The following is a 16,489-nucleotide window of genomic DNA, read 5'->3' as shown; positions in this document are numbered from 1 at the left end:
TTCAGCTCATAATTCAACACTTAGCCCAGCTATTGTTCAAGATTGAAAGACTTATTTTTCTAAGCACAAAACACTGCAGAATTGTGCTATTCATAGACTAATGGGAAAGAAACTTTATTGATTTTTAAAGATGAGCTTTGGCCTATCCTCTACTGCTTTCCCAGGCCGCAAACTGGATGGGAAGTGGAGCAGCCAGGACTTGAACCACCGCCTATAGGGGATCCTGGCTCGTTGTGCAAGGCGAGGATTTAGTCACTCAGTTATCGTGCTAGGCCAAGGAAGGGACTTGTAAATGATGTACTTATTGTGTATGAACCTAGAAGAAGAGTTAAATGAGTCTTATATGATAAATATAGAAACAAATTGTGTTGTGACTTTTCATCCTCTGGAGAACTTTATTCATCATCATGAAAGCAAAGATTCTGGTTTTTTAGTTTATCCTCCTAGCACATTATAGTGAGCAGCTATATTATTCCTTATAATCATGTGTCTGTTGTTAATGTTGTTATGTTGTCTTGTTATTGAATTTTACATAATATACCTAAAAACTGAAAAGATAATACTAATTAAATTTCTATCACTGAGAATGAATATTTCTATAAGTTCTACTAGAAAAACCTATACAGGATTATAAGTTTGCACCTAAAGTATATTTAATGAACTGATATTCTGATGGCATAAGGAAATCCTCAGTATCTAGAGCATTTTTCCGTGTAGTAATAATAATTATAGATCCCAATAATCTAGCATTTATTTACATTTAATGATAACTAGACACGTTTTATATGTCATGATTATTAGCAATTTCTAATCTATGTTTGTAAGGGTGCTTTGAGCAGGAGGTTGTTTCGAGTACGAAAACCTCCCACATTTCTTGATGGCTTGGTACAAACACTTCTGGAACACAACATATAGTTATACTCACAGCTAAAGTTTTCAAAAGACACGTTAAGAATATATACACAGACAGATTAGTAACGAAAAAAAAAAAAAACTTCTGGAATCTGTAGGAATTCACTGCAGACTGCCTATGCTGTCTCACTGTCATGACAGATCACACTGTGCAAAACTACAATTACAAATGTGCAGTGCAAAGATTCTGTCCAAGAGAAGTCACAGAGACTTATTATCACCCAAAGATTTTATTGAATTGACCATGTAGGCATCAGAATAGGGAACAGTTTGACAGCAGAGTTCCCATCAGGCAACCTGGAGCTAGTCCTATTAGCTCTTTCCTGCACAAAGGTCTAACTACATAGTTTCAATGGCTTTTCCCATTGCCTTCAAAAGCATACAATTCAATTAACCTTTTTAATCTTAAGAAATGCGAAGTCACTTGGAAAAATAATGAGATCTCTCCTAACAGAGTGGCACTGTAATATTTACAAAAGACATCTAAGGCTTTTGTTCAAATTATGGATAAATTTGTATTGGGATATGTAGGAATCCTCAGGTTTCAACAATATATATATTGATTATATATTCTGCAGTCATGATATTCTTTAAAATACTGTACTTTGTGGATAAAAATAACATGATTTTGTTAAAAAAGAAAACCTGTAGAACATAAAATGTTTTATGTAAATTTTTTTAATATGAAAAGCATAGATGGTATATTATATAACCCAGTTCTTTCAAAGCAGTCTATTATCCATGTAGCTTCCTAAAAACCAAACTGTCCCTAACTTTGTCATTTTTTTCAAAACATTGAGCTATAAAACTATAATGATTACTTATGGAAAAAAAAAGAAACCTGATTGGTAATTTCCAACCAAACAATTTAGGGAAAATAACTAAATGTAAATTAGCTATCCTTAAGCCCACTAGGCAGAATTATTATTTGAGTTATTATTTTGAAACAGAGTACAGTAAGGAAAATCAATACAGAAACATATTTTTATCCACTAAGATTTTGCTCAAAAATTGGTTGCAAACTTTTATATACATGACATGCATATAGCAAATTTTGGCTTTATGCATACAGTACACACACTTACACATATATATAATACTTCCACTATTTATTTCTGCATTTGTACTATATATCAACAAATTATCTGACCTTTTTAGGTTTTTGTAAACCAAATGCAAAATAAGAAAAGTTTAGTAGTAGAATGTGGTTTTATTAAAACAGATAGTAAATAGTGAAGTGCCACGGAATTTGAATTCATTGCATGAAATTCAGGCAGGCAAATTTTATATGCTCTTTAGAGAAAATACCTTTGTGAATAAAATCAGGGATCTTTTACCTCAAATTCACTGATCGTACTATTGAAGTGTTTGGAGTCTAGAGGAGTGGGTAATAGTAGCTTATGTAATAAGAAGAAATTCAAGAAAAGAAGGGATAGCCATATTTGCCTGCTTTCCTGACTAATGGATCACTGTAAAAATAAAAATGAGATATGTCTGAGATAGCAAGAGTGAATTCTTAGTACAAGGGTGTGTGTGTATGTGTGTGAATGAAATGAATGCTCTGTGCGCCTTTGTCGCGACCAAGAAAATAAGGAGGTAAAGATGTCATCTGCTGCTTAAACAGGAAGTCAAGGGACAAGATATAAATAAAAAAAAGTTGTTGGTGCTTTGGAAAATGAAGTCATCATTTAGTTCTTCAGAGTTCGATTTAGCATGCTGCTACTCTAAATCTCACCCTGAGCATTAGTTATATTCTTGCCTATCTTTAATTTCAGACATTTCAGCAGTCCTCTCTGCAGCACAAATCAAAGAAGAAAAACAAAGGTAAGAAAGAAACATTTACTTGCTTATTTTGCACTGTGTTTATTATCAGCACACTTCATCCATCCTTTTTTCCCTAAGCTAGTGTTGTCTAAGAGTGTGACACCCTACTGTAGCAGCTGCCAACACTGCTTTCTCCTTTCAGCTCACTTATGATGCAAGGTATTTTTTGTAAGAAATGATCTCTACAATTTTGAGGCTGAAATAACTTTCTCAACTTTCTCATTACAATTTGTGGGGAAGGTATTAAGAATTTCTGGTGTTTTTTTTTTTAATTCTAGTACAATGTCAAAGTAAGAATGTTTAAGATAGTTGAGTATTCAGCTTATTATTGGCATCTATAGATTAACCATCTACCTTCATACCTTCTAATAAATTTAAAGCATTTTTTTTTCACTTACCATTTTCTTTAGGTCCTATAGCAGGCAAAAGCAAAAGACGAATTTCTTGCAAAGATCTTGGCCGTGGTGACTGTGAGGGTTGGCTTTGGAAAAAGAAAGATGCAAAGAGTTACTTTTCACAGAAATGGAAGAAATACTGGTTTGTCCTAAAGGATGCATCACTATACTGGTATATTAATGAGGAGGTAAGACAAAGCACATTTTGTTTCCTGCTCATTTTCATTAACCAATAAAATTATTGTTTTGAGATTTATGTTTCAGAATTGTAAAATCACCTTAACACCAATTTAGGTAATTTCATACTTAACTTTCAGTCCACCCTCATAAAATGAATGCATATTGGGGTTCTGAAAAGACAGTTCCTCAGTTATTATAATGTAGCAACATTGGAAGCATAAAAAAAGTTCAGATATAGTCAAGCTTCATATAGTTAATTAAAAATGCCAAGCTAATTCAAGCAGTAATGAATCAAGCAGTACCTTATTTATAAAAGGATTATATATGATTGAAACATTAAAATTCCTTGCTTTATTTCAAAGTTTTTACATTTTTGGAGGAATGAGACCTTTTAGTAATCTCTACAAATTAATATCATATGAATTTGTCTTGCATTTTTAAGAGAATAAATGAAATAGTGAACTAGTTTGAAAAATCTTCGTGTTTTTCTTTCACTTGCCTCAGTTTAGGAGGGATCAAGTTAGAATGTATATAATATATTCAAATTGTTCTTAAGCTCTTGTTTTCTTTTATTATACCAAGTTTATATCAGAGTGATCATAGCAAACCCCATCATATACATCAATAGATATGCCAAGAATATTCCCTTATTTGTTGGTATTTCCTTGGCTCTGCATAAACCTTTTGTTCCTTGGCTATAGCTATATGTCAGTTCACTTTGCACTTATTAACAATTATTTCTACTGTTAATTTCTTTTTCAAAAATTATACACGATTTAATTGATGTACTATCTGTATATTATTGAGAAGATGTAATTATGTTAGGAAATTAACAGTTCATGTTTTAGGGCAGTTGAAATATTTTCTTACACAAATGATATATTTTCTTATAACACATTTCAGTGACTATTAGTAAGAGCAAGATTTAAAGTTTTGAATAGAAGCCAAGCATTTAAAATAATCAAACACACAAGACCAAAAGTGAATTGAATGTATTTTTCTTTTCCTATGAGGTAGTGAATGAGGTTGTATCTCTCTGGAAGTTGACACACAAAAGTATTTCTAAAAGGTTGTGGAATGTGGAAATAAGAGATAGGCTTATTTTCCTGCAAAAGTGTTTTCAAATGCATGCATAATTTAATATGCATTATTAATTCAGGTTTATTAAGATTTGTTAAAACAAATTGTAAATTGATACACTAAGCCAGACCTCAAAAAGAATCATGTTTTCTCTGATTTATAGTATTTAATGTATACACTGAAATGAGCTTATTGACATTTGATTGCTCTTTATAACTCTTATCTACACTGCCCGTACAACAGTGGTCGTTCTACATTCTACTTCTTGAATTACTTATTTATTACAGGGGTAAGGATGTGATTATAAAATAAAATAAGTTACTGCAAAAATTAAAAGGAAAAAAAGCAAGGAAACAGGCAGTAGGGAGAGAATGAACAAGGGGGGGCAAGTATCATTATATCTTTAAAAATCATCTATATGAAATCTGTTCTCCTTATATAAGTAAAAAAGAAATATCCTTGCATTTTGCATTATAGGAAATTTTGAAGTACAAGAATGGCCTACAGTTACTTTATATATTGTAAAAATGTACATATACTCTGATTCAAAAATTACTTATACAACCTATTTTATTTTGAGACTGTTTTTCTTTCCCAGTTTTAGTATTAAAAGGATTTCTTTTCTAAAAATCTATGCCTATTTTAATTTATAGTATTCTGTGTGTTTGTAATATACCTTCAGTGTGTGTAACAGAACTGGTTAGAATGAAATTCTGTTTTCTCAAATGTCAAGTTCACAGAATTAATTGAGCAAAATTGTTAGTACAAATATTCAGAGCACAATTATATAATGTAATGAGCTATAAATTTTGTATGTAATAGTCTTAATAAGGGTGTTGCCTCTTTAGGATGAAAAAGCAGAAGGATTCATCAGTCTGCCTGAATTTAAAATTGATAGAGCCAGTGAATGCCGCAAAAAATAGTAAGTTGATTTTTTGGGGAAGAGGGAGAAAAGTTTTTTTTTTTTTTTTTAATATTCAGCTTTTAAATTATAGGTTGCTTGTCTGGTGCTTTCAAATTGGTGTAATAAAGAGCAATTTTATGGGCAGAAAATTGAATTTTTTTTCCTGATTTCTGTCATCGCAGTAGAAGCATTATGTATGTGAACTCAGGTTAGATGCTGAAGTAATTTCACCCACAAAAATTGCTTGGTTCAAATTCATTTCCCAATTTGTAATAATATCCATGTACTTTGTTTCCTTTTACAGTGCATTCAAAGCCTGTCATCCTAAAATCAAAAGCTTTTATTTTGCTGCTGAACATCTTGATGATATGAACAGGTAATATGTTACTTACTTCTTGAAGCACTTAGAGACAGGGCTAGAATTCTACAGTAATGCTGAGAGAATAATGTCACCAAAGTTTCTAGATCAGTCACTTTAAAGCAAAATGGACTGGCCTGTAACTTCGTGTAGATATATCAGATTTTAGAGAATACATGTTCTAAACCTCAGATATACACAATAAAGTTAATTTTAAAATATAATGATAAGCATGGTGGCCTTTGACACATTGAATAAGTTGCCACTTTTAGGAGTTCTGGGCTCACAGATCCAACCTTGTCCAGCTCCAGCTATTGCAGGCACTTGGAGAGTACACCACTGGCTAAAATAACTCTCAGAGTCTGGTGGCTCTCTCTCTGTTTCCCTTTCCTTCTATCTCCCACCCATTTTCCCTCCCAAATTAAAATGATTAAAAATTGTTTAAAGAGTAAGTGCCATGTAGAATGATAAATACATTCATTATTTGTCAATTACAAAAAAAAAATGATGCCAGAATGCATATATAAGTTCCCCAAAAACTCACCACCAAAAAAATTACAAAAAAAATCATTATAATTTTTTTATATTTTGGGTTTTTTTCTTCTTTTAAAAGATTTATTTTTTTTTATTGGAAAGTCAGATTTACAGAGAGAAGGAGAGACAGAGCTATCCGTTCTCTGGTTTACTCCCCAAATAGCCCAAAATGGCCAAAGCCGACCCAATCCAAAGCCAGGTTCTTCCAAGTCTCCCACATGAGTGCAGGGTCCCAAGGCTTTGGGCTGTCCTCTGCTTGGTTTCCCAGGCCACAAGCAGGGAGCTGAATTAGAAGTGAAGCAGCCAGAACACGAATCATTGCTCACATAGGATGCTGGCCCCTGGAGGTGGAAGATTAGTCAGTGGAGCCAAAGCACAGGCCCAAGAATATGTTTTAAAATGTATTCCCAAATGATAGAGAAAGGTCCCCACAGAAAATTTGGGTTTTTCAAGTGCTGTGTGTTTTTCACAGAACGTTCATCTCAATAATTAATACCTAAGCAAAGTTAAAATTGCTTTCTGTCACCTTCCATCTACCACTGGTTAAGACCGTACCACACATCAACTAATTACTAGGCTCCGTTTGGTGACTCAGGAAAACTGTGAATATGTATGTGTGTGTTTGTGTGTGTGTGTGTTTTCCTTCATCATTTACCACATTGTACTTGATTTTTCTGCTTTAACTTTTTTGAGCTTTATTCTTGCTTCCTTTTCCTTTGTTTTTCCCATTTCTGTTTTCTAGAATTTTACAAGCTGGCTGTAAGACTCAGAGATTTCCCACTAATACCTGTGACAACCAATGCACATTTATATTCATTCATTCATTCATTTATACGTGTGTGTGTGTAAAAACCAACCTAAAGTTAGAGAGAAGCACCATAGTGGTCAGAAGTGTGGACTTGAGAAGCAGACTATCTGATCCCAGCTGTACCACTTGCTAGCTGTGTAATTTTGATGAAGAACTTGACCCTTCTATGTCTGTTATTGTACAGTCTGTACAGTAGATGGATGGTGATAATATCCCAAACAAGCCTGGCCTAGTGGGTAAAGCACACACCTTGCATGCACCAGGATCCCATGGGGTGCTGGCTTGTGCTCCTGCCGTTCCACTTCCCACCCAGCTCCCTGCCTGTGACCTGAGAAAGCAGTAGAGAACAACCCAAAGCCTTGGGACCCTGCACTTGCATGGGAGATATGGAAGAAACTTTTAGCTCCTGGCTTTGGATTAGCTCACCTCTGGCCATAGTGGCCACTTGGGGAGTGAACCAGCAGATGAAAGATCTTTCTCTCGGTCACTCCTTTTCTCTGTAAGTCTGACTTTGCAATAAAAATAAATAAATTTTAAAAATAATAAAGTAAATATAACCATCCCAATCCCAGCTCTATCACTTATTAGTTATATAACCCTGAATACAAAACGTGAACTTTCTATGCTAGTTTATTGACCCTTTTGGAAGTGTTCAGTGTCAAGATACTCATTTTGTATTATTCACATGTAACTTCTCTTATGTTTCAAAAAAATTTTTCCAGATGAAACTGTAGTTTAGTAAATGTGTTTCACACTAAACATTAATGTACTTTTATAAATAATCATCTTTGCTTTTCTCAAGCAAGCATATAAATACAAAGAAACATCAAAGAAAGATGTTGAGAATACTTGATTAAATCTTGTATTATTAATAAGGGGACTGAGCCTTTCGTACAGTTTCCATAATCTTCTCTATTTACATCATTTCTCATGCTTAAAACTTTACATTTGGCATTCGTGTTTGGAGAGTTTTTTCTTTTCAATCAAAATGAAAATGTTTACTCACATGTACTTGGCAGGCATATGTGATACTTTGTTTTGTATTTAATGATTTTCTAATTCTGCTATTCTGATTACTCCGTTTCCAGTTTACTACATTAGTCTCATTGTTCTTGAAGTAAATATTGAGAGTTTTTATCAGAATCAAACTGAAAATCAGTAACGTGTATCAGCATATATATATCTTATAAGTAGATACTGTGGAAGCTACTTCTATTAAGATAATAATTCATTACACATGCTAGCTGGAATATTTTTACATTTAGAAATTACCTGCTTAAAATGCATTTTGAGACTTATTTATGTATATGAAAGGAGTGACCTAGAGAGGGAGAGAGAAATTTCCATCTACTAGGTCACTCCTCAAATGACTACAATAGCCAGAATTGGACCAGGACAAAACCAGCAGCTTGACACCTCATCCAGATGTGTCACATGGGTGACAGGTTCTCAATTACTTGCAACACCATCTGCTGTTTCCCAGGGTCAATAACAGAGAGCTGAATCAGGAGCAGATCAGCCAGGACCTAAACTGCAGGTGTGTCAAGTGGTGACTTAACCATTGCTCCATAAAGCCTACCACTAAAAATGCATTGTTATGAACTATATTCCCTTCTTTGCCCCCATTTCACATCCCATGTTAGGAAAAGCTTCAAACTGATATTAACTCATTGCTCTTCCGTAATATTTTGATGGGTATATCTGATTCCAGATAACACATAAAAGCCTGAAACAAACTCATGTGGTTCATTTTATTCATTTTATTTTACACAATGGATCTTATCAAAAAATGTTATGTCTGCATCATACATTTAAATGACTGTTTTATATAACACATGCTATGCTATGCTAGAATTTTCAGAATTAAATTGACCTGAAATACTGGAATGCTCTTTAAATGTAATAAGAATTTTCATTATTTTGGCTTTGCTTTCCCCTTTCAGTAATCTTATTCTTAATATATGCTTTCAGTAGGCAGATCTTTGTAAAAATGACTTGTCAGTAGACATGGGAAGGAGTCAGTGGTAAAAATAATCACAGATTAGTGGTGAGGAGAAACACCCACCCACAGCCTTATCCAGGTGCCTTATTGTTATATAATAGCAAAAAGATTTGGGTTTTGATTTCTTCTGGATGTAGAAAAAAAAAACTTGTACCTAGTTTTTCAAAAGGTGAAATATTCATAACATAATTAATGTATTTTATTTCATATGTTTTAATTATTAGATATACTTTTAATGAAAATAATTCATGGTACAGAAAAATATGTTTTTGTCTTCCACACATAATAAAACACTGCTGAAAGTGACAGGACCTGATGATTTTAGCTAAAACGTAATACTTAAGTTTAATTTTCTGGGCTCAGCACAATGGCCTAGTGGCTAAACTCTCGTCTCAGAAGTGCCTGGATCCCATATGGGCACCTGTTCATGTCCTGGCTGTTCCATTACCCATCCAGCTCCCTGCTTGTGGCCTGGGAAGGCAATAGAGGATGGGCCAGCCAAAGCCTTGAGACCCTGCACCCATGTGGGAGACTCAGAGGAGGCTCCTGGTTCCTGGCTTTGGATCAGCTCAGTATTGGCCACTGTGAACACTTGGAGAGTGAATCAGCAAAGGGAAGATATTTCTCTCTGTCTCTCTTTAAATCTGCCTTTCCAATAAAAATAAAATTGTAACATTTTAATTTTCTTTTATAAAATCAGAGTACATGTAGATACACATAAACAAATATATTCATATGCATAATCATGTGTATATATTCATATATATACTTGCATATAGACTATTTAAATGCCACATTCTATTTTTGAGCAGCCAAAGATATGGTTGTGAGGTCATTTGCAAGAACATGACCACCTGACTTGCATCCATCTCTTACTCAGAAATGAACACGGAAACATTGAAAAAATGGTTTTCTCTGAAGTCTGTATATAGAAAACAAAACATTTCTAAAGGATTGAGCTTTATTTATCAATTTTTTCATTCTTTACCATGTCTGTACATAAGTCCTTCTACTTGTGGAGAGTTGCCAATTTCCGTTTGATAATTACTATTTTTACCTGTTTCCTATAGTTATAATTCTATATAAATCTAGACATTGCTGTAGAATATCCACCTTGCCTGTATTTTTTTGTTTTAAAGCATTGTGGGTAAAATAATGTGCATGTAATATAAAAGATTGCTCATCAGAATATTGAAAAAGGTCTAGACTTAAAACCTTATCCTTGGCCACCTTACCTAACATAGCCCCCTTGGCTTTTATTCCTGGCATCTTTAACATTCAAATCTTTTACCTTTCTTGCTTATTTTTAAAAAAGATTTATTAATTTTTATTGGAAAGGCAGATATACAGAGAGGAGGACAGAGGAAGATCTTCCATCTGATGGTTCACTCCCCAAGTGACCGCAACGGGTGGAACTAAACCAATCCGAAGCCAGGAGCCAGGAGCTCTTCCGGATCTCCCATGTGGGTGCAGGGTCCCAAGGCTTTCGACCATCCTCAACTGCTTTCCCAGGCCACAAGCAGGGAACTGGATGGGAAGCAGGGCCACCGGGATTAGAACCTGCGCCCAGGCGAGGACTTTAGCCACTAGGCTATCATGCTGGACCCTCTTGCTTATTTTTGAATAACGTTTTCCACTACATCATGTAGTATGGCTATTTATTATCTTTCTGCTTTGTAAGGTATGGGCATATGGGCATCTTGAAGGCAAATACTTTATCTGTGTCCCCAATTCCTAGAATGGTACCTGGCACCTATGGATTCTCAGGAAATATTTCTTAACTCAGCAAACACATTAAGTATTAGCTGTGTAGTGCTATACTCAGTGGCCTGAATATATCCATATACTTTCTAAAGCAATTTTATTATGAACAGAATTTTTTTTTCCTAAAAATGGTTAATTATTTGTCTTGCAATACTTGACAGTTCTAGAGTTCATTGAAGGTATGTAGTGTACCACTCATTCCTGTGTTCTGGAAGCATGTCATTTTTCATCACATACCAAGTACATAGTAAATGTTATTAAAGGAAAAAAAATTGGAAAGCCCCTTTTCAGTTTCTTGACTAAGCCCAGAAGGAAATTGTTGCGCCTTAGACTCCTGAGAAAATGAAATGTCAGTGATTTTTTTGTAGTGATAGATGAAAGCCACTAAAAGAAAATGCAATAATAAATTTCCTTATCCCAAAATATTAGCATTACTTTAGATTTTAGTGTTGACCTTTCACTTATTATTAGAGATATCCTCAAAGCTTACTTGTCATTAAGTTGACTTATTTGTTATAGTTGATAATTTTCGAAGGATGTGTGTTTGTTTTCTTTACTTGCCTAACTTGCTTCAAGTGATAGTTACTTTATGGGGTTTATCAAATTAAAATTGAATTGTAAATGATTTATTCCTAAAATTCTAGTTTAAATTTCTGTAGGTGAGATTTTGGTGTGTTAGAGATGCAAGTTTCCTCTGTTTTCAAGATATGTTAAGTGTTTGATACAGAGTTAATTCCATTTGGCATAAATAGTGAAATAAATGAGTCATTTAAAAGAATGCCATCTTCCACTTCGCAAGAGAATTGACTTTAAAGGAGAAAAAAAAATCTTAAAAGAATTTCCTAACAATATATCTAGACCACATTATTCTACAATATTGTATTAGTTATACTAGCAATACCAAACTTACCGAAGCTAGTTTGGTGTGAAAATGAAAACAGGAATATTTGAAATATTTCTATGCTTAGAGCAGTAGAATTATTTGGTTTTGGTCATCTTAAAGTTGGTTATTACAGTTGTTCTGCTTCATTGAAAACACCATATGTCAATAATAGCAAGGAATATATCTTATCTGTAGGATTATTCCATGTACTTAGACACCTTAAAATAAATACCCCCAAAAAGTAAATAATGAAAAATTGATTTTCAGTGTTAGTGATTTTAATCCTTTTTTTTTTCAGATGGCTTAACAGAATTAATATGCTGACTGCAGGGTATGCAGAAAGAGAGAGGATTAAGCAAGAACAAGGTAAAGGAATAGTTTTTGTTTTTGTTTTTATTTTTATTTTTGCCATTATGTTGTACAGTGATTTGCTTCTATCTCTCCTGGGAACTTTGAATCTATACCATAGCATCTGCTAAGTAAGACTGGGTAAATGAAACAATTAAGGACTGAACCGTTAAGTCTTTGGAGTACCTAATCTAGATTTCCTTCCTGTTTGCTGTCCTATTCTTCCATCTAGTTTCTATGGGAAACCAATTCTAAAAATTAAAAAGCCTGTAGTAGCTCCTATGTATGGCCCCAAGTCCAAGTTCTTGTCAGTGAACTGGAATATGTATTAGTGTTTATCAGGGCTTTTTTTCCTTCTAGACGTCTGACTTCTTATACAAAGAAATCTGAGGAATCAGCTTTTCTTTCATAAATTATTTCATTTTGTTATACTCTTCAGCTATATTACTGTATAACTCTGTGATCGTATGCACTTTGCCTTTGCATGACCTCATATTTTTGAAAGACAGTGTCATGAGGCAGAATTAAAATCATGATGCGGAATTGAAACTTTAAGAATAAAAGCTATAGTCACTATTCTGAGCTGAATTTACATGTCTTAAAGGATATTTGAGAAGCATAAGTAGTTTTTTGAAATTGCTAGAGATGTCATAAAGATAAAATAACACAGATTTATGTACAAACACAAACCTCTTTGTGGTGAGTCCTCAGTGAACATAGCTGTTTTGTTCAAGTGGAGATTTAAAAAACCTTTTGTTTCCTTTAAAGACTTAGAGTAAAATCTCGATCAAAACTTTTTAAAACATCTAAAAATTAAGACTATAGTATCTAAAGAAGAGAGCTAGATCCCAACACCAATATGTCAGCAAGTGTTTAAGGCAGTGACCATTTAACTTTTCCAGTGAAGAAACAGCTAAAGAATGTTTGGACCTCTGCCAGCCATGTGGTCTCAGTCACAGCTACTCAACTCTGCTGGAAAAGCAGCCAAGACACTTGAATGGGTGTGGCTATGTCCTAATACAGATTTATTTATGAGCACTGAGAGTTGAATTTCTGATTTTTCATACTTATGGAAAGACTTCTCTTGATGTTTTTAGCCATTTAAAATGCAAAAAGCATTCTTAGTAGTCCACAGGCTATATAAAAGCAGGCATAGGCTGCATTTGAACTGTAGACTGAGGTTTACCAAGACTTGGTTTGGGTTATTACGTGAGTAAATGATGATTAAATGGGTTGGTGTGGGGTTAGGAGATGATACAGGATGTTTATCATATGACTGTGGACCTCTAAAGGCATAATTGATATTACATAAGAAAAATTAAAGATTAATCTAAAAGCAGACTAGTACTGTGTTTGTGTGGTATACAACTTATGACAAAAATTGCTGAATGGATACCAAAAAAATAAGCTTGAGAAGGAAGCAGCATTCATAAGAAAATATGTCCTGAAGAAAGTAGGTAGTGAGCCTCATGTAAAAGTGGAGAAAGAAGATATAATACTGAGTGTTTCTGTATCAAGCTCTTAACTAGTAATCTAATTACATAAAGGTGAGTTTGGTGCTCATTATGCCAAACATTACGCTATGTTCTGATATAAAAGCTATTCTTAATGTAATATAGAAAATTGACTGTAAAAAAATTGTAAATAAATTTCTATGAAAATGAGACTGGAGAAGTGAAATGAGCAAAAACTATGTTAACTGTTTCCTAGACTTATCTTGCGGGATGGGGAGGGTGCAGACTCAAGAAAATAATGTGCTCCGAGGAGTCGGAGTGACATGGATACTTCCACAAATAATATGAGAACTATCTCTACCAGAGCATTGTACGTGGACAGATCCCAGCCCAGACTATGAAATGTGAAACTAGAGTTAGGACGTTTGATAATGGTTCAAAGTGTATTCCTCACTGTCATGTCTCAATAAGTAGTCCTACATTTGAGATACTGTTTCCTTTCCAATTTCCTTCAAAGCACATAGAACAGTTCTTTAAAAAGTGCTTTTTCTGATTTAAAAAAAATGCAACGCAAGTGTGAGTTGTGTACTGGTAGGAAAATAAATCTTTGAAAAAGTCAATTGATATAAACAAGAAAGCATACATTCTTAGGCTTAAGCTTCTGAATTGTGTCACTAAGCATTGCTTTGAAGCTGAGCCTGGTCTTGATTTTAGTAAATCTCCTTTGTACTCTGTATTACCTAAATTGCATTATGACTGAGAGACCTACTATGTTACATTGAACATGTAGGTTCAAAAAGTGTTTACTGTATCAATTCATGCTGCCTTAGTCTTTCCTGTGAATATGTATTGTAGCACTTGTTGGGGTATAATTGAAAACCGTAGTTTCTCTTGCTAATGGAATGTAACTAGAGCTACATTTATTCCCATGGAATTTGCTCCTCAGGCATTTTCACATAACTCAAAAACATTAGACTTCATACCTTCTGCACCATTGAGTCTCATCATAGTTGATAAAAGATTATTAGATGCACATGTCCACATGGCACTGTGGTACAGTTATGTGACAGCTCCTGAGTATCATTCCCAATATGACAGTTTAGTTTTTACAAAATACAGCTCTTTGAGAATTGGCAATATGCAGATACAAAGGAATGGCTGCCAAACACTGTTTAAATTGAAAGACCCAATGAGTTTAGAATTGACTTTAATAAAAGTTTAGTGGGTTGCTGTCTTTAATGACAGAAGTTTGAAGGATGTAGTTTTCTTTCAATATCTGTTGTTATGCCAACAGAAACTAGGGTTACATTAAATTTGGCCAAGATAATTCTTTATTAATTATCTTCTAAACACATTCCTCTAGTTTCCTAGATTCAAGTCAGACATCATGCATTATTTTCAGTCACATATAAGATCTTTGTAAATCTCTAATCCCAGAGCAAATGAAATACATTACATGTAATGGAAATACATGGTATCTGAATGGAAAAGTTAGCTTCAAATTACTCTTTTGTATCAGCATGAGAAAGTAAAGTGGACGTTTCCTCTTCTGAGCATTGTTTATTCTTGACTATGTACGAAATTGTGTAGTATTGTAAAAAAAAAATTAAATGTATTCATTTGGAACTAAATATAAAACTGAGAGAAACAACTTTCTCTGAGAATAAAAATCAGACTGCTTTGAGCCTGTAGGCAGCAGTGTGCCTTCAATCTTCCACATGAATCTAAAAAAATCCCAACTAAGTTTGTGTTTACCTCTTCTGTCGCAATGTGTTCTCAAAGACACAGGGAGTAGAGTAAGAGCAAGTTTTGGGGTTTTTTAATGCATTTTTTTATGTTATTTTATTTTTAAAATTTTTAATGATCTTCACATACTTGATTACGGTGTGAAGGGTTAAGGGCTACAGGAAAGTGGGTAAGACCATTGTTTCCACATTTTCTTTTTTCCTTCCTGTATCTGGGGGAAGGGGAAAGATAAAAAGAAGAGCAGAGTTAATTTGCAAAGTGATATGCCAATATTTTCGTATGCAGCCAATAAAATTGTAGGTTGAGATTGTCTGTAATAAGCTAAGGATTATAAGACATAAAACAATGAATTGTAAGTCTTCCTAAGTTGGTTCTTAGGGGAGCAGGACAGTAGAGAGAACTCCTAAAATGTCGCTGGTAAAGACAGCTATGGAACCCTTGATAAACTGCTGACCATCTCCTCAGTGTGCTAATAAGGACAATTTTTTTAAAGATTGATTTATTTATTGGAAAGTCAGATATACAGAGAGGAGGAGAGACAGAGAGGAAGATCTTCCGTCCGATGATTCACTCCCCAAGTGAGCACAACAGCCGATGCTATGCCGATCTGAAGCCTGGATCCAGGAACCTCCTCTGGGTATCCCACACAGGTGCAGGGTCCTAAGGCTTTGGACCATCCTGGACTGCTTTCCCAGGCCACAGGCAGGGAGCTGGATGGGAAGTGGGGCTGCCGGGATTAGAACTGGAGCCCATATGGGATCCCGGTGCGTTCAAGGCGAGGACTTTAGCCACTAAGCCACACCACCGGGCCCGACAATTTTTGAAGTGCTAATTCTTGCACACCTCAAGGAAGGACTCAGTGTGGATGCCATGCTTTCCAGAAGTAGTGTGAGGGATAAAGGGCTGAGGATGGTCTTGGCAAGTTTCTGCTTTAGGAGACTATTAAGTCCCTTCACCTCTAGCAGTGACTTCCTAATAGCACTTCAAGTTCTCACCAGCCCAGATCTCAGGGCTCCAGATTCCATTTTTTTTTTTTTTTGTCATTGAAACTTATTGCGGGAAACAACTAATATCTGCAGCTAGGAACACAAAGCATTTATCATCTATGTGATTTGGGTCAGACTGTCCTGCATGAAACCTAAAAATACACTGAAGAGGATAAGTAATCCTAATATTTATTGAGCCCTTGCAAGTTACAAGGCACTTGAATATATGTTCTTTATTTAGTGCACCTACACTTATGACTCTGAAAGGTAGTTAGTGTTAGCCCACTTTTACAGGTAATAACCCAAACTCA

At 34.6% G+C, this 16,489-nt stretch overlaps 1 protein-coding gene across 6 annotated transcripts in view; it reads left to right on the top strand.

Moving 5' to 3' along the window:
• Nucleotides 1-16,489, top strand: part of CNKSR2 (connector enhancer of kinase suppressor of Ras 2) — a 232,610-nt gene that overhangs the window by 167,984 nt on the left and 48,137 nt on the right. For all 6 annotated transcript variants that reach the window (XM_041000355.1, XM_041000362.1, XM_041000379.1 and 3 more), the window contains 5 exons: nt 2,688-2,736; nt 3,147-3,319; nt 5,240-5,313; nt 5,600-5,671; nt 11,943-12,010. In XM_041000355.1, the coding sequence (XP_040856289.1) occupies nt 2,688-2,736; nt 3,147-3,319; nt 5,240-5,313; nt 5,600-5,671; nt 11,943-12,010 (436 nt within the window). The remainder of the gene's footprint in view (nt 1-2,687; nt 2,737-3,146; nt 3,320-5,239; nt 5,314-5,599; nt 5,672-11,942; nt 12,011-16,489) is intronic.

The sequence above is a fragment of the Ochotona curzoniae genome, unplaced genomic scaffold, assembly GCF_017591425.1.
Source record: "Ochotona curzoniae isolate NIBS_2020 unplaced genomic scaffold, NIBS_Ocur_1.0 contig_1274, whole genome shotgun sequence".
In the NCBI taxonomy this organism is placed as follows: Eukaryota; Metazoa; Chordata; class Mammalia; order Lagomorpha; family Ochotonidae; genus Ochotona; species Ochotona curzoniae.
Note: the sequence above shows the minus strand (reverse complement) of the source record. Positions and strands in the feature narration are given on the sequence as shown.